This window comes from Heliangelus exortis, chromosome 30, assembly GCF_036169615.1.
Source record: "Heliangelus exortis chromosome 30, bHelExo1.hap1, whole genome shotgun sequence".
In the NCBI taxonomy this organism is placed as follows: Eukaryota; Metazoa; Chordata; class Aves; order Apodiformes; family Trochilidae; genus Heliangelus; species Heliangelus exortis.
The window spans coordinates 650,984-674,734 of NC_092451.1; the positions used below are offsets into that span (position 1 = coordinate 650,984).

Sequence of the window (23,751 nt, forward strand, 5' to 3'; positions counted from 1 at the left end):
GCTGGGCCTGGAGATGCAGGAGCTCTTATTGTAGGGACACTTCCAACACTCTCCTTAGGGACAGGTGTATTCGGCAGTGTCCTTGTCTGGTGGGATTCAGCTGGTACAAAAAGTATCCTTAAAAAGGGATTTGGCTTTGGTTATGTCTGTGATGTCAATATGTGGACTGCTGTCCTCTGAAATTTAATGCAACTTAGTTAACATCTTTCTAGCAGTTGCCAAAAACTGGAGTCAGCCCCATCAAATTGATTTTCATTAAGCTGTTACAGTCACAGAAACTGCTGAGAAGAATCGTGGCCATATGGCACAAGGTATTTCAAATGAAATCTCTTATGACACAGTTTGCCATTCCTGGAGATGCTGAGCTGCTGCGTGCAGGGGGAAGGGGGGCTTGGGGCTCAAGCCCAGCACCTGAGGCCATGACAAACCTGACTGGAAGGAGATGCAGGGGCAATGTTTGCAGAGGAGGCTCCAGTGTTCATGTTCCTGAGGAGCAGGCAGAGCCAGAGCTTTGCTCTCCAGACCTTTGTGAGCAGAGCAAGGGCTTCTGCTCCACTGAACAGTTTGGGTCCAGCTGGCAGGACTGTGAATTGCACATTAATTCTTCAACTCTCAGCAAGAAAGGCTTCTGAAAGCATGTGGGGAACGTGTCCCTCCTTGCTCAGCATCTGTGGTTCTCACATGTCTGAGGCACGGGTGGCTTGGTAGCCACGATGTGCTGGTGGGGGTGGTGGGGAAAAGCCCCCCTTCCATCCTCCTGCTTTGTGTGGTGTGAGGATCAGCCCTCACCAGGTCCCAGGAGGTCTGGGAGCTTTTAGGCACTTGTAGGCAGGGAGATTCAGGATGGAATTAAGTGATTAGAAATATATAAATGTTAATTGCTTATGGACTCCCTTTATGACACTTGCAGACAGAAGAATTTAATAAAGCACTGATGGCATTGACCTGTGAACCAATAATGCAGAGTGCATCTCACACCAGGCAAAAAGGAGGAAGAGAGCAGGCAAGGCCATCCAGCAGCATCCTGGGGGGGTGGTGGTGCCTGTTCTGGAGCACAGGGAGCTGTGTTCACAGGTTCCTGAGCTCACCCTCCCTTGTTCCTGCTCTGGGTGTTATCCTAGAAAGGAAAACAGAAATAGCAGAGCTTGAGTGCTGCAGCCAAAGGAGCTTCAGGAGTCATGGTGAGGATTTAGGGTTGTCCAGGCTTCTCTCCGTGGCTTCGAACAGGGGGATGGGACCTGCCACACCGTGTCACCTGCAGGACAGCACACTGGGGACACTCCTGGCCCGTGTACCCTGTGACTGGGCCACAGGCAGCAGAACACTCACCCTGCAACAACTTTCAGCAGAAGAACTGTGTTCACCTGTTGTGATGCTGGACATCCTTGGGCAGCAGCAGTGGCTTGGAAAACCCCCCAGGCAATATAGAGGCTAATGAATTCTGTACCTGTATCAGAAGTCACTGCTTAGAGAAAAATCATGAAATCCTCTTCTGGCTGAGCCTGTTCGGCCCCTGCTGCTCTGCTGGGGGGCACAGAGCTCCCTCCATGGGCACAAATGTGAGAGGCTGAATAGGCTTGGGATCTGTTATCAGAGCATGAAGATAAGCTAATACTGAGTAGCTTTTGATTTACTCTGATTTTTGCAACGAGAGTTTGTACTGTGAGCATTGCAGCCTGCATGCAAATGAGGCCCTCGTTACCTGCCTCTGCCTTGGGTGCTGGGTTGAGGTTTAATGAGTCTCTGGTTTGCCTCGTGGCAATCTGTTGTATTTAAGTGATTTCTTCCCTCCACTTTATTTTGCCTTTGATGCAATTTTGCAACAATTCTTGTACTCTAAAAAAAAAAAGGGTCTTTTGGTGTCTTTGAAAATTTCTCAATGCGGTGTTTCTCTAGACAGAGTAAATGAAGATTAAATCTAGGCAGACAGCAGAGAAAACAGGCAGGTGTCTCTGCAAGGGCACTGCAGCAGAGCTCTGAGATTGGTCTTTGTCTGGTGGACCAAAAGCATTCAAATAAAGCTGTTCCTGGAGCTGGGGACACACAGGTCTCTGCAGGCTGGGAGCTTCTGGTGTCAAATCAGCTGCTTGTTGCTATAAAATGTGCAGGGATCCCAATACCTGTGGAGCTGCTGTAGGTTTTGGGGTTTTCTGCAGCTGGAGGAGAGATGTGCACAGAAAAGCTCATTCCCTAGCCCAAGAGAGCTGGCACCAGCAGCCCAGGGTGAGGGCTGGGAGTCTGGGATGTCCCCTGCCCCGTTGCAGAGCTTGTGCAGCCCAGCAGTGATGGGCTTTCCTCCATGTCAGGGTCTTTCTGCTGGTGAGATCTTGTAATTTGTTCATGTCCACATTGTTTTGCTTCCCAACTAGTAGAATAAATGCTATAAACATGGCATTAGTCTTCATGATGCCCAGGTTTGTTATGATGGTGAATTAATAGATTTTATCTTGGCATTAGTCGGGAGGCATTGGCCTCTATTTCCCCCTTCAATTGCACTCGTTGGTTTTTTTTAGTTTTTAAATATCCTGTGTATGAAGCTACTACTGGTGTTTTCTGGCTCTCCCTGGGTTCAGTCATTTATAAGCCTCAGCCTTGGCTTATGCACCATGTTTCAGTTCAGAGTTGGGTACCTGTGGTTGCTTCCATAATGGGGAAGGTCTGAGCAGAGAATTAAAATATTTCTGTGAAGGAGGTCAGATGGTGAGCTGGCTTTGTAAGTGCAAGTGTCCTGGTTGGAAGTTGTGGGGAACAGACAAATATTTAAACAGCTGCTTGAGAACAGCCCAGCCTAGTAAATCACCCAAGCAATTTCCTTCCGTGTCTAAATTGAGGAATAGAACAGCTTAACAACACCTTCCTCCAGGTTGTAATGATATCTGTGTTTTGTGGAAAGCCTTTATCAGCTCTTTCACGTGGTGTAATAAATGGTTAAGTGTGTGTTGAGCCGTGAGTGATGAATGCTACAGCTGGCTATGTACGTGGCATTTCTAGAGCAGGGAGGTGATGGAGGAGAACGGCCACCAACATGGAATAGAACTGCAGAGCAGCTCAGGGAGCGGTGTGACATTTGCACCTCATAACACTGGTTGGGTTTCCTTGTGGCAGCAAGAACCCCTCAGCCCAAGCATTGCTCTGCCCGTGTCTCTTTAGGGCTCCTGATCTGCTTCACCTGTTGTAACTCACTGTGTTTGTTGTCTCTCTGTCGTGAACAGATGAAATCATCCGACATCGACCAGGAATTATTCACAGAAAGTTACTGCAAAGTCTGCAGTGCTCAGCTGATCTCGGAGTCCCAGCGCGTGGCCCATTACGAGGTAGGATGCTCTGGGTCTGCTCCTCTGGTCCCAGCAAGGAGCTGCACCAGCAGTTAAAGTTCCTTTTTGGAAACTGGAGATTCAGCAGACTATTTCTGTTGGTGGCATCTTGTTCTCTCAGTGATGTCACTGCCACGCCGTCTGCTGCATGTCTGGGGTTTTTTTCTGTTTAAATTTGCAAAGTCAGGCTGCAGTTTGGAGGGGACTGGGAGCTGTTTTTCAAGGAAACGTAGTTAGCAGGATCAATGAAGGGTTCAGCAAAATGAACTCCAGCTTTTATATTAAATGTGCACTAGGCTTTGCTGGGTAGGAATCAGTGATTGTGCAGAGAATAGAATGGTGTTTGTGAATGTCTTTAAGCACTTAAGGGGTAGGCAAGCAGTAAACAATTGGAAAGGATATATTAATAGAGACATGTTAGAACAGCAATTAACAGCACTGCATATCTTCAAAACAAAATTAAATAAACTCCTATTAAACAATGGAGGGAATTGCTGAGGAATGTGCTGCTGTGCAGTCCTTCAAGAAAGGGAAACCCCCTGCCTGCCTGTGCCTGGGCACCTGCTCCTGGGGGTGGGCAGTGGTCCAGCCTCTCCTGGAGGGCTCCAGGAGGGAAGGAGCTGAACATGGAGAGCCTGGGGATGCGGGACTTCTGCACTCATGGGAGTTGTGGGGCTTAGCTGTGTTTTGCCTCTGCTTTTGGGTATTCTGAGTGTCAACAAAATCAGAGTCTGGTTTCCTCATTGGAAGATGAAGTTTCCCCAGACTTTTGCTCTGTGTTTAGCAATGGGTCCAGAGGGCAGATGTTTGTCTCAGTGTGGCCAGTGGAGACATACAAGAAGAGCATCTTGTGATCTATTAACAAGCAGCGTGGCCACTGGGGCACATTTCCTTGTGAGGCCCTTGGCGTGTTTGTTCCGGTGGATTTCTGAAGCCACCTCCTGTAGCTGCTCCTCTGGCTGCCCTCGGCGTGCAGCACAGATCCCTGGCAGCTGCTGGGAAGTCCAAGGCTGCAGTTTTAGGGCCACCTTCCAGATCCTGATAGCTGGGAGTGCGGGTGCCAGGTTCTGTCTAGAGGAGGCAGAAGCTTTGCCGCAGGAACGGGAACGCTGGGTGCTCAGCCAATGGCTTCTCTTCTGTGCCTGTAATTGTAGGTATGAGCTGAATCATTAATTCACAGCAGATGTTTTGGAAACGTGGAAAACAACCCGGTTTTCTGTTGTGTTTTTCCAGCGCGAGGTGTTGTGCTCATTTGTCATCCCCTGTGAAATCCCAGCAGATGCTGTAGATGTTCAGCACCCTGATGCTGTTCCCTCACCCTGCTGGGCTGCCTGGGCAGGGAGCTGGGGAAAGAGGGGTGGGATGAGGTGGAACTGGATAGACAGGGATAGTCCAGCCCCAACCGGGGTCTCCTGAGTGGCCCAGGGACTGGAGGTGCCTCTGCCTGCAGTGTTGCCATGTCCTGGGCACTCCCAGATCTGTTCTGCTCCTGCTCTGGAGTGTGACACAAATCCTGAAACCCAAGAGAGGGGAACAGCATTTGACCTGAGCAAATAACCTGTAAGTGAGTCACTTCCAAGGTGAACTGGGCTGCTTTTTCTAGTCAGGTGTTGGACAAGCAGTATGTGATTTCCCCATGTACATTCATGATGGAAAATTATTAGTGAAAAATTTCTGTGAAAAATTCTTGCTCTGACCCTGTTAGAGAGTTGTTTGATCTGAGCAGCTGCCCAGAGGTTCCACCAGGCACCTGCTCCAGAGGTTGTTTCTCTGCCCTGGCCAGATGAGGGGATCAAGCCTGTGGTCAGAATGGTCACTTTTACAACAGCAGCTTGACTGTTCTTGCTCAAAATTGTGGTGTTGAATGTTCCTGAGCTCCACCCTGCACAAAACCCCAGCCCTTGCTGCAAGCCAATTATTTAATGACAGGAATGTAAAATTCACTGTTGGTTCGTAATTAAAATCCAGCCAGTCACAGTTTTCACACCTTTTTTTTTTTTTCTTCTTTTTTTTTCCCCCTTCTTCAAAAAGCACTCTATGGTCAAACTTGATATTTTCCTTATGAAAAGAATCAACTTCAGAAGACTAAATTTCCTGCAAATAAATTTTCATTTAATCTTCTAAAGCTGCTTTCTTTTCAGCTTTTTGGCTGGGAAAAAATAATATTGTCAGTGTCAAAGCACACAGTCAGAATACAACACAAACTTTTTGCATGGAGCAAAACTTTTAATTTTTGACTGACTTGAACTTTGTGGGGAAAAGTGAAACCCTTTGCTGTATAATGGGGTGTTGGGAGCAATCTGGGTCTGGTGCTGAGCACACCAAGCCTCATGCCTGGAGCTGGTGAAGGCACCTGCAGGAGACTGGGTAGGAAACCAGCAATCCCAGTCTGCTCCCAGTGCTGGGAATGCCTCGTGCACCGTGGTGTGGTTTGGTATGGTCAGCAGCCCCTTCCTGAGCCAGAGCTCAGAGATGAAGGGGATTTATCTTCTGCCTCTCTAGCACAGCCGAGTGAGATCTGCAGCCTTTGTGCCAGGCTCTGAGATCTTGGCTCCTTTGTGCATGGGAAATAAGACATTTCTCTGTAAGAAAATAGAAGGAAACGGCGTATGAAAGGGGGATGTTTTTATCTTGCCAAACAGGAATAGTCAGTTCCAATCACTGTCTCATCTCCTTCTCCAAATAACTTGGTTATTCACCAATAACTCTTCTTTTCTTCTGCACTACTTTGCCAGGAATAAAAAATAATTTGATGTCAGTTGTGCAATATTAAGCGATATTATTTCCAAGGGCAAGTCTAGTGGAAAGATGACAAAAGAATTGGGTTGTTTGCAGCATATTTTTGCTTCTAACATGACTTAGCAGCAAAATACTGCCCTTGTTTTATCTGCTTTGTATCCCTGGCTTTTTCTGATACGTCTGCCATGCCTTTGCTCTCCTTTCTGTCCCTGTGACACTGCCAGGTCCTGCTCCCTTGCCCTGGAGTCGTGTTAGGGCAGAGCTGATCTGAGTAGCTGACCCTGGGATATTGACTTGTGGTTGGAGCTGCAGGTGCCCAAATGAGAAAATGCTTCAAGAGGCTTCTGTGTGTGCTGTGAGGCTCTGCAGGTAGCATTCAGCATCCACGCAGCAGTAAGAGACAAGAGAGATCTTGCTGGTAGCTGCCAGTCCCCAGAAGATCACACGTGAGAATATTTTAATTCTTGAAGTAAATTAATATATTATTTTGTCCCCTAAAGTATCAGAAAACTCTCCTCCCGTTTCTGCTACCGTGTCCTTTGAGGGCACAGACTGTGTGTGTCTTTCAAGCACAACTTTGAAATGAAGGGATTGGATTTTTTGTTTTTCAAATGACCTCTGAGGGTGGCAGAAGCAGGAGGTGGGTACCAGACCTGGCCTCTTCCCACAGAGCCCTTTGGAGGAGACAGCAGAGCCCAAGGTCCAGAGCACAGGGTCCATGCTACTGCAGCTCTATCTTGTATCAGGCTCCTGTGATTTTATCAGAAAAACATCACCATTCAAATTCCATTCATCCCTCAGAGGTCTTGCAAAGAAATAACTGAGGCTGCTTCTCCACCATCAGCAGCTCTTGCTGTCCTGTGGCTGCTTTCCCAGCTGCTTAATGGGCTCAGCAAGAGGGGAAGGGTGGAGGGAGGAACTGGAGAGGGTTGGAGGGCAGCTGTGATTTGGGCTGTGGGATTGGGATGTGGCTGGAGCCACAGAGCTGACTGATCAGGAGGAGAAGGAAAATCAGATGTACTTGCTGCAATGCGATGACAAGTCTGTGCCCCCAGGATGACTTTTTCCTTCTCTGTACTTCTGCATCTTGCCTTCCTCTAGAGCAGGAAGCTGCTTTGCTGCTGGATGCTCTCTAGATCGCCCCGAATTTAACACTTCCTTCCAGCTATGTGTTTGAGGGAGGTTGTATCAATCACTTGGGTGAGCTGCTCTGGAAATTAAACAAGTTAAGCTTCCTCATCTCTGTATAGAAGTGTTCACAGCCCTTAGGAAGATGCTACCATTTATTTTCAAGGATTTTCTCCTTGAAAATCCTGCAGGAAAATTACCACATATGCAAAGCTGCTCTCAGATACCACTCCAAGCTGCATACTCATCACCACATTTGCTCCTTAAGCAGCTGTAACATTTCTCTCCATTGTAATCTTTATTGCTTCAGGTGTTCAGATGGTACTTTGCCTCTTCATTTAAAATGAAAAAATACTCTGGGCCTGGAGGAAGAGAAGCCCAGGAAGGTGTTGTGTGAATTTGCTTTGGTTGGGTCACCTTGGGGGAGGAAGGAATGATGCTCAAACACTTGTGGTGGGGCCAGAGCACAGGGGAAGGGCAGAGGTGAAGGGTATTAAAATTCAGACAGAGAGGAAACTGTGGGGAGCAAATAAAGTGCTGTGCCCTTTGGCTGGTGTCCGGAGCTGAGTGCTCGCCAGAATTTCTCACCATCTCTGGAGTGAAGTGTGGGAGCTGTACTGGCAGCCTCAGCAATCCTGCTCGTCTGTGCAGGGGTTAATCTGCTCCCAGCTGGCCGTCCTTCCCTGGGAAACTGCATAAAATGATGGCTCGTGTGAAGGAATAATAAATGTTGTTTATTATGGGCACATTAGTGCCTTAAGGATCAAGATGTGTGTGCTCAGAAAGGCAATCCTGTCTCTGAAATATTAATGCAGGGGAAGAGCACGTTCTCTATTTAACAAAATAACTGCTGCACCGGAGCTCAAGGACCTGGAATATCCTGTGCCTGGTGCCAGGTCCCCAGCTGAGGTGCTGCAGGGGTTCCCTGCAGGATGGAGGAGTGGGAAGGACACCCCTCAGCTGGAGGGGAAGTCTGCCTGGTGTTGGGCATCACCAAAGGCAATGCTAACATTTGCTACCAATGCCCTCATCTGCTCTGCCCCTGCTGCTATCTACCTGCCAACTGTGAGAGTCCAGTGTAAGTACTTCAGAGGGTGGAGAAGGAGGGAACATTGTTCTGTGTCAGCTGCTGGGGTGTACGTGTGCTGTAGAGTTTTTGGTGGCTGCTCAGACTGCTGTTATTCTGCTGCTTGTGCTGGTGTTTGGTAGGAGATCCTTGGCTTGGTGTAGAAAAAAAAAAAAAAAAAAAAAAAAAAAGCAGGCTGAAGAAAGCTGTTTTGTTGTTTGGTTGCAAAGATGATGAAGGTGTCCTTCTGGTTTTGGTTTGTGCACGTGTAGACCTGGTGCAGGTACCCAGTTCACATGGTGCTTGCAGCAGCACTTACAACATCTGGAGGTAAATCCACACATGGTGCAGGAGGGATCCCTGGATGTGGGGGTGTGGATGTTTTCTGCTGAGGAGCTTGTGCTGCCTTGCCTTCTCTGCACAGTGAGTACAGAGCCACCAGGGCAGTCTCAGTGCTGCCTTGCAGTGTGCTTCACAAGGCTCTGTGTTTTACACTGGTGTCAACATTAATGGCCAAACATTATTTTTAATGCACTCCCAGTGTCAACATCTGTGGCTTAATGGCAGCACCAGCAGACAGATAAAGCCCTCGTGCAGCTCCTTTCCCCAGCACCTCCGTGCCAGTCCCATCTCTGCCTCAAAATAGCTGGAGTCCAAAGGGAGTGGTAAAATCCAGCAGGGACGAGCCCCTGAGGTCAGTGGAGAGGAAGTGGGAATGTCACAAATAAACCTGTATGGAATAAAAGCAATGAGACATTGCTCTGTTCCCTGGCCCAGCCATCCCTCCTGTCCCCATCCTGCACAGGGGAGCACCTCAGCATCCCAGGTGATCACTTGTGCTCCTCTTTCATGTTTCAAGCTGGCAGCCCACGTAAGGGTTTGGGTTGCAGGTGTTTGGAAGCAGCGTGGGGTGTTGTGACAGAGCCACCCCCGTGCTGCACAGGGAGGTGACTGGCACCCAGGGCTTCAGCAGTGATTTGTTTCAGGCAGATAATGATAGAATGAGAACAACTGTGCCGAGGAGACGTTCTGTTTGTGTTAACTCTCTGGTTTCCCACTCGGTACCAGGACGACAGCTCTGTGCCAGCCGTGAGGTTCATCACCTCCAGCATCAGCACCCTGCTCAACATCAGCTGCTGAGCAAACATCACCTTGCTGGGCAAAGTGCATTTTGTGAGGTTCCTGCCCATTTCCCATGTCCTGTTTCCCTTGGCATGATCACAGGGAGGTGATCACTGCCTGGAAAAAAACAGTCCCTGAAAAACCTATGGAAAGACACCAAGCCCTGCTGCTCGTGCCGTGCTGCTCCAGCAACAGGCTGGAAAGAGTTTATTTTCATCTTGTGGGGGTGTGTAGGACAAGAGATGCTTTGAGTACAGAAAAAATCAATATAGGAAATGGAAAGGCTAAAGATCACATAGCTGAAATGGTGATTCCTGAGGCAGGATGCTCTCCTTGCTGTTCTGCAGGGATCTGTCAGGCTGGGAGCTGCAGAGCCCAGCCTGGATCCCACTGGGAGGGGGCAGGGTGGGTTCTGGGGTGATGCTGTAGCCGTGGGGGATGCCCCGTGTTCTCTGAGGTGCCCACCCATGCAAGTTGCCCGTGCCACCCACCTCATCTGCTTGCATGATGGGAACTGCACCGAGGAGAAAAACTGAAAGGCAGCATTTTATTTTCCCTTGGACAAATGCAGTTTAGAGATCCTGTTCTCCAGGGACCTTGCTGGGCCAGCAGCCTGAGCCCTCTGTGGCTCTTTGCAGCTTTAATATTTCCAGCTCAGCAGGGAGGAGTGGATGGGAAGGGCTGATTTCTCCTGAAGGGAATCTGTTGCATTGGGTCACAGGAGCTCTGAGCCCACACTGCAAAAGGAGCATCTGGATTCTTCTCTTACGAAGGTTACTGAAGCAAGAGCAGTGTTGGCTACAAGTGGAAGGCCAGGGGAGTGAACCCTTCCACCTCTGCAGTTGCAGAGGAGTGGGCAGGTCAGCCCCCTGCAAGTCAGTGCCCTGGGGTGCAGCCTCTGCTGTTTCTTTTACTCAGAGCTGCTGAAGTCTTCTTGGTTTTGCATTTTTAGAACTGCAGATCAAGATTTGGGAGGAGCTGCTGGGACGTGTGAAATGCTTCCAGCCACATGCACCCATCTTGTGGAGCTGCTGGTGTCCCCTTTGAGGTGATCTCTGCTCAGGGTCATCTAGAGATGATCACAGGTTTAGAGAAAATGAAATGAGCTTGTGGTTGCTTGGCTGAATAGATCATCAGTGGCTGCCTTTCTGTGTAAGCAAATCAGTGTCCAAACCAGTAACATGGTACCTCTTGCTTTGGAGAAGGCAGTTACAGGGGGGTGAAATTCAGCTCTGTGCCACTGGGAACTGGGGACAGGTATCTGTGTGCCCAGAAAGTCACCAGAGCACAAGAGTAGGTGCTTTTTAAAAAATTAACTCATGGGGGAATAAGTGGATAGAAATGACCATAAATTATAAATGAGGCTTTGCAAAAATTACAAAGGGAGAAAAAGGACATTGGCACCCAGCAGCGTCTGGAATAACAGACGGGAGTTTGTCTCTGCAGCAAACAACGGGGATCTTGACAATAGTGGTTGCTGGTTGTGTGGGTAGAGGAGGCAAAAAGGGAAGGCGTTTGCTGAAAATACTTCTGTCCTCTATTTTAAAAAAAGCAGAGGATGTTGTTATATCACAGTATGAGGAATACATTGGTTCCATTCCAGTAGAAATTTGGAAGTTTGTTAGGTTAGATTATGAAATCGAGAATGTTGCTTCTTTTGAGTCAGCAGGTCCAGTATTTTGCAAGCAAGTGCTTGGAAAAGAGGTGGCCACGTGCTCTGCATCATCACTGCTGATCCTGGCTGGGCTTGGAAAGCCGAGGAAGTTTCCAGGAGGAGGGTGAGCAGAACCCTCTCAGCTCAGCACAGTTTTGGGCCACAGCTCTGGGCAAAAAGGCCCCCGGGGAAGGAGCGTGAAGAGAGGGAGCCGGGGGAGGCTGCTGCTGCTGGGGAACTCCCAGAGAAGGTGTTAAGTGATGAGGGCAGTGAGCAAAACCTCTCCACTTGAGCTGGCTGCTGCCTCCCAGCCAGCCTCCTGGGTGGCTCCCAGGGTCCTGCCAGCTCCTACAGGGAGGTGATTGTCTCCTCTCACCACGCTGCTGCTTGCTCTGGGCAGGAGAGAGCCTCAAAACTTGATTTATGCAAAATCAGATTGCATTTCGTAGCACAGCTTAGCTCTGCTTTGCCCTTTCGTGTTCTAGGGCTGAATTGCCAGAGCTCTGCTGCGTTTACACGATCCTCTGTCTTAAAGCAGGTTTGATATAGATAAAAGGGATCCATTTATTTACTTTATTGATGAGCCTTCTTCCAATAGCACAGGAGCTTGCAGTGCAGAAGTCTGCAGTCACTATGTGAAAACAGGCTCCAAGCTCCCCCCTCCCTGCATACAGAAGGCTGTTTTAAAAAAATATAGTATTAAGCTAGACTTCTTTCCTTCTAGAGGAGTTGTTTCCAGACACGGGAGCAGAAAATTTAAGTGAAAATGTCTTTGGCACCAACACTTGGTGAGGCAGCAAAAGTCAGAGGCACAGCAACAAGCTCTTAGTGCTCCCTAAGACAAAGCTGTGGTGGCTGCTGCTGACCAGGCAGGTGTCTGCAAAGGAGATGTTCTCTTTCCAGACCATGGGTTTAGAGATGTGTCTTTTCTAAGGCTTGTACATGCAGTGAAAAGGATGAAAACATGAGCTGGGGGCTGCCCTGATTCCACTTGATCTCTGTTTTTTGACTCCTGTGCATGGTTCTTCCTTCGCCCCCTTTTTCCCCATGAATCTCTCTCTAATAGCTGGGGTGGTAGTTGCTGGCAGATGCTCAGCTGCCAAGACAGCCCCTGTGACCAGCTGTCCTGTGGGGACACCCTGTCACTGGTGGGAAGGTGGCAGTGATGCCCTGGCAGCAGTGATGCTGCCCTGTCCCCCCTGGTCTCAGCTGTCCCCCTGGTGCCACGTCCTTCAGGATCCCTTCCCAAACACTGGAGCTCTGAAGGGGGTGGTGGAGCCTGGCTGGGGCTCAGTGGTCACCTCTGTGCCACCCCCTCCCTGGCACTTGCTCCTCTTCTCTCACAGAGCTGTGGATTTCAGGTTGCCTTGTGGAGGAGAAGAGATAACCCAGGGAGCTGTTTGCGAACAGCACGCCAAGAATAATCACTTTGCTCTTGCCTTGGTGTTAGGATGATAAATACACATGTAAATGTAGAAAATAGCAGAGATAAAATGGGTGACAAATGGGCTTCGCTACCTCAGCTGCCCGAGAGGGAATGAGATGCTCACTGCATCCTTGCAAAGTCCAGGGATGATTTTAAGCACTGCTTTTATAACTGTAGGATGATAAGGCTGCGTAAGGAACTCTGTAGTTTTAAATTATGCCAAACATAAGCTATTTCTTTACCTTAGCTTTCATAAATCCAAACAAATGTGTAAATAATGGTGCAAGGTGTTTTACAGTAGGCTGATGCTCCTTGCTTTTGAATGCTGACATTTGGACATCCCAGCTGAGTGCTATGGAAAAGAACACTAAAAATGATTGCTGCTAAAATCTTGCCTTTTCATCTTACAAAAAACAAACAACAACAACAAAAAAACCCAACCAAAACCACCAACAAAAAAACTGCAAACTTTTTAACCTCTAAATTCAGCAGGCAATGCCCTGTGCCAGGAGGCATCCGGGTGTGCTGGATGGACTGACCCGAGGGAAGAACCTCCTGATGGGGGAGGGACAGCTTGGAGCTGGCTGGTGCTCTGCAGGGTGTGAGTGTTCAGTGAAAGAATTCAGCTGGAAAGCTCTGCCCGTGTCACCCTCAGGGTGCATCTGACTCTTCTCCATCCTGGGCATGTGGTGCCAGGGCTGAGGTGTCCTGGGGTGCAGAGCTCCAGGCAGTGAGCAGGAGCCCCCCAAACTCAGGCTGACTTTACCTGTCTGTCCTTTGCATTTCAAACATTTATTTTGCCATTTCTTAGTTAAGATGTTTGCTGTCTGGTCTGCTGATGGCTGATGCTTTGGGGTTTCCCGTGCTGAGCTCTGACTACAGCAGGGCACATTTTCTAAATGCACGGAGGAAGACAAGTTAGGGAAAGATATTGGACGTTATTTGTCTTGACTGATTTGTTCCATTAAAAAAATATTATTGCACGGTCACATTAATGCATACAAATATAGCTCTCAGCAAATTTAGCTCCAAGTTCACACCACAGGAAAAAGAATGTTCCAGAACATGCTAATGATAATTTAATATTTTAAAATTGCAAATCTGTGATCTGAAATTATAATATTGTGGTGTTGTTGCTCTGTAAGACAATCAGAAATGGAGATTCAGAGAAAACATTTGCATCATAATAATAATAATAATAGTTCCTGTGCATGCCTGGGCTCTGGACTCAGGTGTTTGGTTGCTGCAGTCATTCCCCCTGCAGCCACTGGAAGACAAGAGCTGATGTGAGTTGGTGTTTTGAAGGTTTATGCCTCTGTTCCTGCTGCAGAAGCACTTAAATCTTCCTTTATGCTGTGCAGGTTGCAGCTTTGCCTGGTGGTGCCCAAGACATCCCCTGTCCCTCCTTATCCCCACCCCTCCTGCCCGAGGGCAGAGCAGCCCCTGCCCGAGCTTCCTGCTGTGTCCCTGGTGGGAAGAGTCTCCTCCAGGCATCCCTCAGCAACCTCTACAAAAATACCAGTTCCCTGCAGACTTCCTTGGGATATAAATGATGTTTGATAAGCACTGGTGCCTCTCTGGGGAGACCTTGGGCAGTGCTGTGGGGTGGCTGCCTGGGGTTCAGGAGGAAGGAGCTGGGTGGGCTGTGGGGCTGGTGAGCACCTTGGGTGCTGGGAAGCGTGGTCTGCATCCCTCCCCTGCCTTCTCCCTCTCTGTGTGTGAGGAGAGCATCAGAGTCCATAATGCACAATTATCTGATAATTTACCTGTGGGGGAAATTTCTTTCAGACCTTTGGCAAGTGTCAGTTGGCTTATTTCCTAGAGATTTGAGGTTTTATACCACTTAGGTATTTTATTCTTCTGGACGTGTGAATTTCAGTCTGTGTGCATCTGATCCCTCCTGATGCCATCCTGTCTCCAGTGGAGCTGAATAACCCTGATGTGTTCAGTCTCTCCCACTCTCCTCACAGATGTTGCTCTCCTTTCCCTGCCCTCATTCCCGCTGAACCTTCGGGGGGCTGCAGCCTGCAGGACTTTGCAGAGAGCAGCAAGGATGGATCTGCTGATGCTGGCAGGGTTCCTGATCATTGTGGTGTCCCCCAGGGATCAGTGTTGGGCCCAGTTCTGTTTAATATCTTAACTGATGATTTAGATGAGGGGATTGAGTCCATCATCAGCAAATTTGCAGGTGACACCAAGCTGGGGGGATGTGGATCAGCTGGAAGGCAGGAGGGCTCTGCAGAGGGACCTGGACAGACTGGAGAGTTGGGCTGATCCCAACGGGATGAGGTTCAACACAACAACCCCATGGGGAGCTCCAGGCTGGGCACAGAGGGGCAGAAAGGGAGCTGGGAGTCTGGATTGCCAGGAAGCTGAAGAGGAGCCAGCAGTGTGCCCAGGTGGCCAAGAAGGCCAATGGCATCCTGGGCTGGCTCAGGAACAGCGTGGCCAGCAGGTCCAGGGAAGGGATTCTGCCCCTGTGCTCAGCCCTGGGGAGGCCACAGCTTGAGTCCTGTGTCCAGTTCTGGGCCCCTCAGCTCAGGAAGGAGATTGAGGTGCTGGAGCAGGTCCAGAGAAGAGCAAGGAGGCTGTGAAGGGATCCAGCAGAATTCCTGTGAGGAAGGGCTGAGGGAGCTGGGGGTGTTGAGGCTGGAGAAGAGGAGGCTCAGGGGAGACCTCATCACTCTCTCCAACTCCCTGAAAGGAGGTTGGAGCCAGGGGGGGGTTGGGCTCTTTTCCCAGGCAACTCTCAGCAAGACAAGAGGGCACAAGAGGTCTCAAGTTGTGCCAGGGGAGGTTTAGGTTGGACATGAGAAAGAATTTCTTTCTGGAGAGGGTGCTCAGCCATTGGAATGGGCTGCCCAGGGAAGGGGTGGATTCTCCATCCCTGGAGATATTTCAAAAGAGCCTGGATGTGGCACTCAGTGCCATGGGCTGGGAACCACGGGGGGAGTGGAGCAAGGGTTGGACTTGAGGAGCTCTGAGGTCCCTTCCAACCCAGCCCATTCTAGGATTCTATGATTGCCAAGTCCGTGTCTTCAGCTTGATGGAGAGCTCTGAAACCTGTGAAACACAAATGCTCCTCATTTGGGACTTACCTTCTTTCTTCCTCCCATGTGAGATACATATGACAAGGGGATGGGAAACCTTATTGCATATTGGGGCTGCATGCACAGCAAGAGAGCCTCTTGCTTTTTGTAACTTCATTTCTTCCTTTTTTTTGGTTTTTTTTTTCCCTTTTCCAGAGCCGGAAGCACGCCAGCAAAGTTCGTCTCTATTACATGCTTCACCCCCTCGATGGAGGCTGCCCAGCTAAAAAGCTCCGGTCAGAAAACGTGGGTATAATTTCAGTCCTTGTTTACTCAGCTGCTTTGTGAGTTAATGACTCTGTGTGCAACAGCATTTTTTCCTGCTACAGCCACAGATGATCAGGTACCCAGAGTAACGTTTAGATTAGCTGAAATACTTAGTAACTGGAAATAATTTTGAATAAACTGTACAAGAAATATTACACGCACCAGTAACAGTAATTGTGGTTTTAGTTATTTGAATTTTCTTTCCTAGGGAAAAATAAAAGATGCTGGTAGCAAATATTCAGCATTTATTCAGTCTAAGTGCGTTGGCAGAGTCACCTCAGAGGCCTCTTCTGACCCGATTTTTTTTCTGAGTTGATGGCAATGGAGTTGTGGATCTGAAAGGCTCCTCACAAAGGGTTGTGGTCAGTCTGCAGTTTTAAAAACTGGCAACTGGGTTCCTCAGTTGCATTCCAGTAAACAAATGAATGTAGGGAAATTGGACGAGCTTACAGCCACTTGTCAGGCAAGAAAGGGAGAGTAAATTTATAAGGGATTGATTCACAGTGATTTACTAATTCAGCTCTTTCCCCTGTTCTGGGGCTGGTGTGAGTGCTGAGGTTCCTAGCAGATACCATCCAGCCAGGTTCAGATCTATGGGACTGTGATTGTAGCTTAATGCTATCAATATTTATTGAGGTATCTTCTAATTTAAGGGAGAAGCATGCATGTTTTGTCAAGGAATCCAAAAGCTCCTTCACACAGGAATGAAAATTTTAGTGGGACTTTAATGTTGCACGCAGGGTAATTGCAGATGCAGTCTACCCCTTAACAACAGAGTCTCATGGGGGTTTTTATTGAGTTATTAATTACTGAATGTGAAAAGTACAGTGGGCATGCATGTGGGGATTTGGAGCACGGTCCTGTAAGGAGCTGCATTAAATCTAACAAGAACACAGGTAGCTGCAGGGACGGCCTGGCACAGGGCACGGTGGGCAGAGACCCTGCCAGACCCCAGAGAAGTCAAAGCAGAACTGCTTTCCATTTCTGTTGTGGAAGGCAGCAGGGAGAAGTAATGTAATTCTATGTTTGCTGATGCCTGATTGTGCCAAGGGCAGCCCTTAGCGGGGGATGAATTAACGAGTCCTTATGTGCCGGGTGAATGAGAGGCTATGCAAGACCTAAATTCTAAAATTGTGTTATAAAAACATAGAGGGGAAAATCTGCCAACATTTGCAGCTCAAAGTAGGCCTATTGCTGATCAGATATTATCCAAGGCTTCACATGTAAAGAGAACAGAAACATTCAGGACATCCCCAGTGCTGCATGGCAACATCCCTGTCACATCCAGCATGGCACCCGCTGTGCTCAGCACTAGAAACAATCCCTGATGAACAATTATCTTTCTTTGTAGAAGCATCTGCAACTAAAAAGGGAATATTAGCTCTTTTTTTTTTTTTTTTCCTCATTTAAACCTGCAAGTTCACATGGCTGTATGCCCTTTGATTTGTGGCCTCCATCTTCCCAGACAGCAGTGGGAAGGAGAAGCTGCTGCAGTTGTAGATGCTCAACCCAATCACCATTTGCTACCTGACCTTTCTGGAGAGTGTTTGCTGTTGTTTGAGGGATATAAAAATACCCTGCACTCCCCAAACACCCATTAGCCTTTGCTATCAAGAAGTAGGAAGCTTATACAATTAGTCTGCACTGGATAACAACTCGGTTGTTGGGCTGTTCATTATTGTTTTAATTTTTTGTGGAGGAGGGGAAAATCCTCGTGTCTTTGGTGTGCTAAGGGATTGTTGACCTTTCATTTTAAATATCTGCTAACATTTCAGCTGAAAGAAACGTGAGAAGCCTGCAGCCTGGGTCAGGGCCCCACTGAAATTATGAGTCCTATCCTTCAGTCCCAGGATTGGTGGAGTGGTTTAATCAGCTTTTGCTCACTACCTTTAAAAATAGGGCCCCTATTGGTGGTGAAAAGCCCTACTGGGTTATGAAATACATTTTTGGGGTTGGGAAAAAAGCCTTCATGTTCTTTCTAGACCTGATTGTACTGTAAAATAGTAAATTACTTCAACTGGTGTCATCTTCCTTGGAAAAGAAAGGGCTCACAAGAGCAAGGACAAATGGTTTGAGGAAGGGATCAGGATATGAAATTTGTTGCTGAGGGCAATGTGGGTCCTGCAAGGCAGTGCTGGAGATGGTTAAGGCACAAGCTCTGTGAGGCACAAATAGTGCCAGCAGCTGCCTTGGGAGGCTCAGCTTCAGTTCCCAGCCAGCAAGGAAATCACTGCTTTTATAGCTCCTGGGGCACAATTTACTGCCTGCTGCAACTTAAACCTTCAGCAATTACACTGACACGGAGATGAAATGCCTGGGTTTAGAGCCCACCTCCTCACTGCATGTATTGTACCTGAGGAAAGCAGAGGTTTTCAGTCTGTGCTGCTCCTCTCTTTGTTAAACAGCCCTTTGCCTGGGGCAGGTTTTCCTCTGAAGCAGGTGCAGGTCCTCTGGGAGTGTTTGGGATGTAGATCTCCACAGCCTGGTATCAGCTCTGTGCTTGTGCCACAGCAAAAAGGCTCCAAAATGGAAGCACTCAGCATTGCCCATGGTGTGAGCAGCAGCAGCACCTTTTCCATGCACAGAAAACCAACTTAAATTTGACAGATCCTTTGCAGTGCCTTGAGTGCTGTAGTTTTTTATTGCTGTATTCCAAGGGTTTGTATAATCCTTTCTTCTTAGTAAAACCTAGGAAATGAAGGCAGCAGATTTGTATCTGCAGAATAAAAATCCTTATTTTTTCTGAGGATTGCATAAGGAACATCCAGCAAAGGACTGCCACTGCCTGGCCCCGTGTGAGGATTATGCTTTTTAGCAGCTTGTTAACAGGCATCTGAATAACCAAAGTTAATTCAGTTGGATCTGGGAGACTTGCTTTGAAGTTTATAATATTACAAGAAGAAGTCCTATAAATTATGCTGGTGTGGTATGGCTATGGAGCTGGGGGGAAGCTGAGCAATGGGAGGTGGATGCTTCATCTGTGAGACCATGGTGGGTTCTGCTGTGACTCAGTTTATGTGAGGCCATCTGCCCCTGGAGCTGGTGAGAAGGGATTGTCTGGAGAAGCCTGCAAAAACAAATGTTAGAAATATCCCTTGTGTGTTGGCTGCCTTTTATGCAGCATGGGGTTAGAGACCTGCTTGTGTAGGTTCTGTGGAAACCAAACTAAAATCTTAGTGCCTGTTTAGTGCTGCTGCTTTAGATGAGCTGGGTGCAGGAGAAGTGCTGAGGAGGGATGGATGGATGGATGGATGGATGGATGGATGGATGGATGGATGGATGGGTGGATGGATGCAGGCGTGGGCACAGAGCATCCCTGGAAGTGGGTGGGTGAACACAGGGCTGCAGAGCATCACTGGGGATAGATCAGTGCACGGGTGGGTGCAGAACATCCCTGGAGATGGGTGAATGCCCACATGGATACAGAGGATGATCCCTGGAGAGCAGGCTCTGCCCCAGGCAGGCTGTGGGGCTGCCAAGCCCAGGTTATTTTACCAGCTGGCTGCACGGTTCTGTCACCGGGTGTCATTCAACAGGGTGGCAAAAGACACTCAGGTCAGGTTCCCCCGGCCCATCAGGTTACAGGTAAAACAGCCTCTGACAAATGAGAAGGTATAATTACCCTTCAGGGCTGGGTAAGGGCTCGAGTAGGTGAGACTGAGCCCAAGAGAGAGCAGTTTGGCTGTTAGAGAGCCAGGGACTGCTCTGCTCTGGGCTGGGGTGTAAATGGGACTTGGGCTCTAGAGGACGGTGCTGAGGAAGGTTAATTTTTAAATTTTTTTTTTATTTTTAACTGCAATCTATCCATGAAAGTAGGTTGGAAAGGAAAAAAAGTGTCACCAAGGAGTAGACCAGGCAAAGGAAGAGACCCTGATGCACAAACACTGAAGTGTATCAGCTTCTCAAAGAGCTCTGTTGGAGGCTCTTTATGTGTTGCCACCGCTGAGGATCAATAGAGTCTGGGAATTTTTCACTCTGCTCTTAACTTTCAAGTGATTTCCCTTTGAAGACATAAAATATCTTGAGAGGACATATTTAAAAGAAGTGCAAATTACACTCAGAACAGTACTTACCACCCCTTGAGATTTCTCCCTAAGGTTTAAGTTGATTTATAGTTAACAACAACAACGGATAGTGACGAAAATCTGTCCTTTTTGTAATTGTGCTTAATTTGGGGGAGACAATGACCTCAATAGTGGCTCAGATGTTGCCTGCACGGTTGGTTTGCTCTTTGAAGTTTTACAGACCCCTTCTCCTGCCCCTGGGCTTCTGGGGGGCTCAGAGGCACCTCCAGGGCTTGTGGTGCTGCCAGTTTTCTGCTCTGGCTGGACAGCAGCAGTCGGGGGCTTTGCTCTCAGATTTCAGGGCTATCTCCAGATGGATGGTAACAGGGGGGAAGTTCTGCCATGGCACAGGGCCAGATCTGACCATCTTGTGCAGGGAATGAGCTGGGATGCTAACTGCCTGCGTGCAGTAGGTCATTGCCCAGCTTTGGAAAGGTCCTGCTCTGCACAGAGTGTTCTCAGAAGGATCATTTATCAATGGTGCTCAGTGTCCAACACAAGGTACTGAGGTGGCTGGAAGAGGGAGGCTGTGCCTGCCTGGCACTGGATGCCATTCCCACATGGTTTGTGGAAGGGATTGAATGATTCATTTGTGACTAACGGGACAGATGTGCTTTTCACCTGCTTGTCAATGGCTTGTGCACTTACCCTTTGATGTCTGGCAGCAGGGACAGCACCAGATTTGAAGGATTCCCTCAGACAGGGAGCAGGAATGAAGGCTGAGGGAGGACAGATGGGACCAGGGCTCAGAGCCATCCTGGGCAGGATGCAGAAGGGAAGACCCCCGGGAACCGTGGCCTTGGCACAACCTGGATTCCTCTGGGGCTGTGCCTGGTGGGCTTATACCCCTCTTCCTTTGTGCTTTTTGTCTCCCCCCAGGGCAGTGACGGTGACTCCGTGGATAAGAACAAATGCTGCACGTTGTGTAACATGTCCTTCACCTCTGCAGTGGTGGCCGAATCACATTACCAGGGGAAAATCCATGCCAAAAGGTTAAAACTGTTGCTAGGTGAACAACCAGCATTAAAAGCTACAGGTAAGTTCAGAGCTGGAGCTGGTTTGGGCAGAGGGGGCACAGCCAAGGTGTTGGCTCAGTGCCTGCATGCATGGTGGAAAATAATAGATGTGGTGGAAAATAATAGATGTGGTGGAAAATAATAGATGTGGTGCTGGAAAATGGATGTCTGGGTGATGGGGGCTGGCAGGAGCAGCTGCTCCTTTGTGTTGCTGTCATAACAACCTTTAGAAAGTGCTGCTGCTTGTGTTGTTCACCTACATCAGTGCTGCTCAGCCAGGGCTGGCCCTCAGACCAGAGCCACATCTCTGGCTCCATGCTGCTGAAATGTTTTGCTTGGTGGAAGACAATCTCTCCTCTGGGCACTCGTAGCCAAGCCACGCTTTAATTATCAGAAGTTATTCAACAGCTTAGCTAATATATTTAATAAACCTTTCGTGTCACTGTACAGAACAGAATTATCATTTGCATTTACCTTAGAGGGAAATCTAGTCTTTAAAAACTGTTGGATTGATTGTCTTTTGATTTTTGCCCAGATGAGTATTCATGCTTTCCTCCAGTGTGGTTCTGATAATACAAGCCTATTAACTTTCACATTTAAAAAATCAGATGTTGGAATTGGGTAATTGAACCATCTTACTGTTTGCTCAGTGCTGGAGGCCCTGCAAGCTGCTAACACACTGTGACACTGAACTCCTCTGTGCTCCTCAGGCCAGGGGATGTTGGGACAAATGCTGAGCAGGCAGGGCAGGTGGGCTCTGCTCCTGCAGGCTGCTGGGTTCCTGGATTATTGCTTGGTGGCACTTCCATCAGCAGAGATGTGAATGTTGTGTGTGTGTCAGACCTGCCTGGCACCACGTGAGGGGGAAGTGGCTCCCTGCATGGCTTTTCTTGAGGTTTTTTTACCTTCCCAGGGTGCAGATGCTGGTGTGCAGAGCATCCTTTGTCCCTCACCAGAACCACTTCAGGTGGTGGATGACTTCTTTCAGCTAACTGGATTGTTTTAAGGAGCTGCTCAGAGGGTAATGGGCTCTTCAGCCCTGGTAATCACCAGGAAAAAGCAACTCGAGGGCTCCTTAGCTCTTCTGGGCACTTGATCCCACGAGGCTGAGCTGCAGCAGCACATTGATGAGTACCCCTCACTCTCCAGCAGTGCTCAGAGATGTGGCCGTAGGGCTCAGAATCTTTTTGGGCTTTCTGTAGCAGCATTTTTCTGCTGAGCTTTTCTCCCACCCCTTCAGGGCTGGCACCAGGGAGCTCTTGGGCAGAGGGTCAGAGGCTTTGGTGCCTGAGGACTGTCCTGTCCCCCAGGACCCTGTGGTTCCATGGGCTGGATGGTTTTTTTTTGGTGTTTCCCTAATCCTGTGTGACCAAAACAAGTGTGAAAGATTCTACGCAAATATTTGAATTCTCATAATTGTTTAATTAAAAAAAGAAACAAAATGTTTTCAAACTTCCAAATGATGGAGGATCGTGGCTGAGACTAAACACAGATGGGTAATCTGGAAAGATGTTGTAGCAGCAGTAGAGAAGTGAAAATAGGGAATGACCTCCAGATTGCTCTGTCTGATTTCCAGCCTTGCACAAAAATTTATTCTGACACCCTAAATTGTTCTGAAGTTCTGTGCTGGCCATTTGCTGAATTTTGGAGGGTCTGAGTGTAAAGGGAGGCAGGAATCTGTGGAGTTCTTTGCCCAGCTGTCTTTCCAGGAGTCATTTTGCTCCCCCAGAATGCAGATGGTTCCAGGTTTGGGTACTGGGATGCCTTCAGCAGCTGAAGTCCCCCTTAGTCCTGGAGTTTTCTGAAGAAAAATGAGTTTCTCCAGTGCTCCCTTGTCGTGGCTCAGTTACTTTCTTGTGCTCAATTCCTGGAGAGTGTGGATGATAAAAAGTTGGATGCCATTTAAATCCAGCTATGAATAAAAAGCCTTGCATGCGAGAAATAAGTCAAAGATTAGTTCATTGCCAGAGTGCTAAAGTGTTTCTAACTTTGTATTTTGCTTCTTGCAGCAAAGTAAGACTTTCTCACTTCCCTCCCACAGCAAAAGGGAAGGAGAGGCAGACTGTCATGAGCTTTTAGCATTTTGAAATAGTCAAAGTAGCAGCTTTTATGTTTGTGGTTTAGCTGGAGAAACATTTTTAACGTTTGACGTTTTGTGAGTGTTTATTATTAATTTTCATGTCGCTGCTCAGGGAATGATTCTGTTTTCTGTTCTGCAGCAGCTCAGTAGCACACATCAAAACGATAAATCCACATTTGGGGAGAAGTCAACTTTCATCTGTTTCTCTCCAGGAGGGCTGGGAAGACAAGGGATGTTTTTATTAATTGCCAGTCCGGGTTCAGCTCTAGGGCTACAGAAGCAGCTGGAAGTGGAACCTGAGGAATGTGGCTGGACAGGAAAAGATGTTTATTGTGGGTTTATTGTGGGTGTTAGGAGGAGATCCCTGCTGTGGGGCTGCACCTGTGTGACAGGGGCAGAGGGTCAGGGTTATTTGTGCTGGTCCAGATGCCCAAACATCTCCCCAGCCCAGTCCCAGAGCCCAGCTGTGCCCAGGAGCTGCCTTGTCCCAGGAGCTGTTCCCTGGGCATTGCCAGGGTGGGCACATCCCTGCCCTCCCCAGCCTCATCTGGGACCTCAGGAGAGCCCAGCAGCTCCTCCACTACCCCAGCTCTGCCAGCTCCTCCATCTCCAAGAGTGGGCTGTTAATTATTTAGATAGCAGACATTTCATCTGGGGAAGAAAAGGCAAGGAAAAACCACATAAAAGTGAATTTTTGAAGGAGGTGTGATAATGAAGTGCTCGTCATTGTGTATTTTTGTATTGCAGTGTTACCTGAACTTTATTTTACTTTAAGCTGTTTTTCTA

At 48.3% G+C, this 23,751-nt stretch overlaps 1 protein-coding gene across 5 annotated transcripts in view; it reads left to right on the forward strand.

The window, feature by feature from the left end:
* ZMAT4 (zinc finger matrin-type 4) overlaps positions 1-23,751 on the forward strand; it is an 84,890-nt gene that overhangs the window by 10,592 nt on the left and 50,547 nt on the right. For 2 of the 5 annotated variants that reach the window (XM_071729146.1, XM_071729150.1), the window contains exons 2-4: positions 3,213-3,314; positions 15,695-15,784; positions 20,749-20,905. In XM_071729146.1, the coding sequence (XP_071585247.1) occupies positions 3,213-3,314; positions 15,695-15,784; positions 20,749-20,905 (349 nt within the window). Of the gene's footprint in view, positions 1-2,802; positions 2,864-3,055; positions 3,315-15,694; positions 15,785-19,309; positions 20,371-20,748; positions 20,906-23,751 lie in introns of those variants that run through there. The other 3 variants (XM_071729147.1, XM_071729149.1, XM_071729148.1) reach the window with 3 other exon arrangements.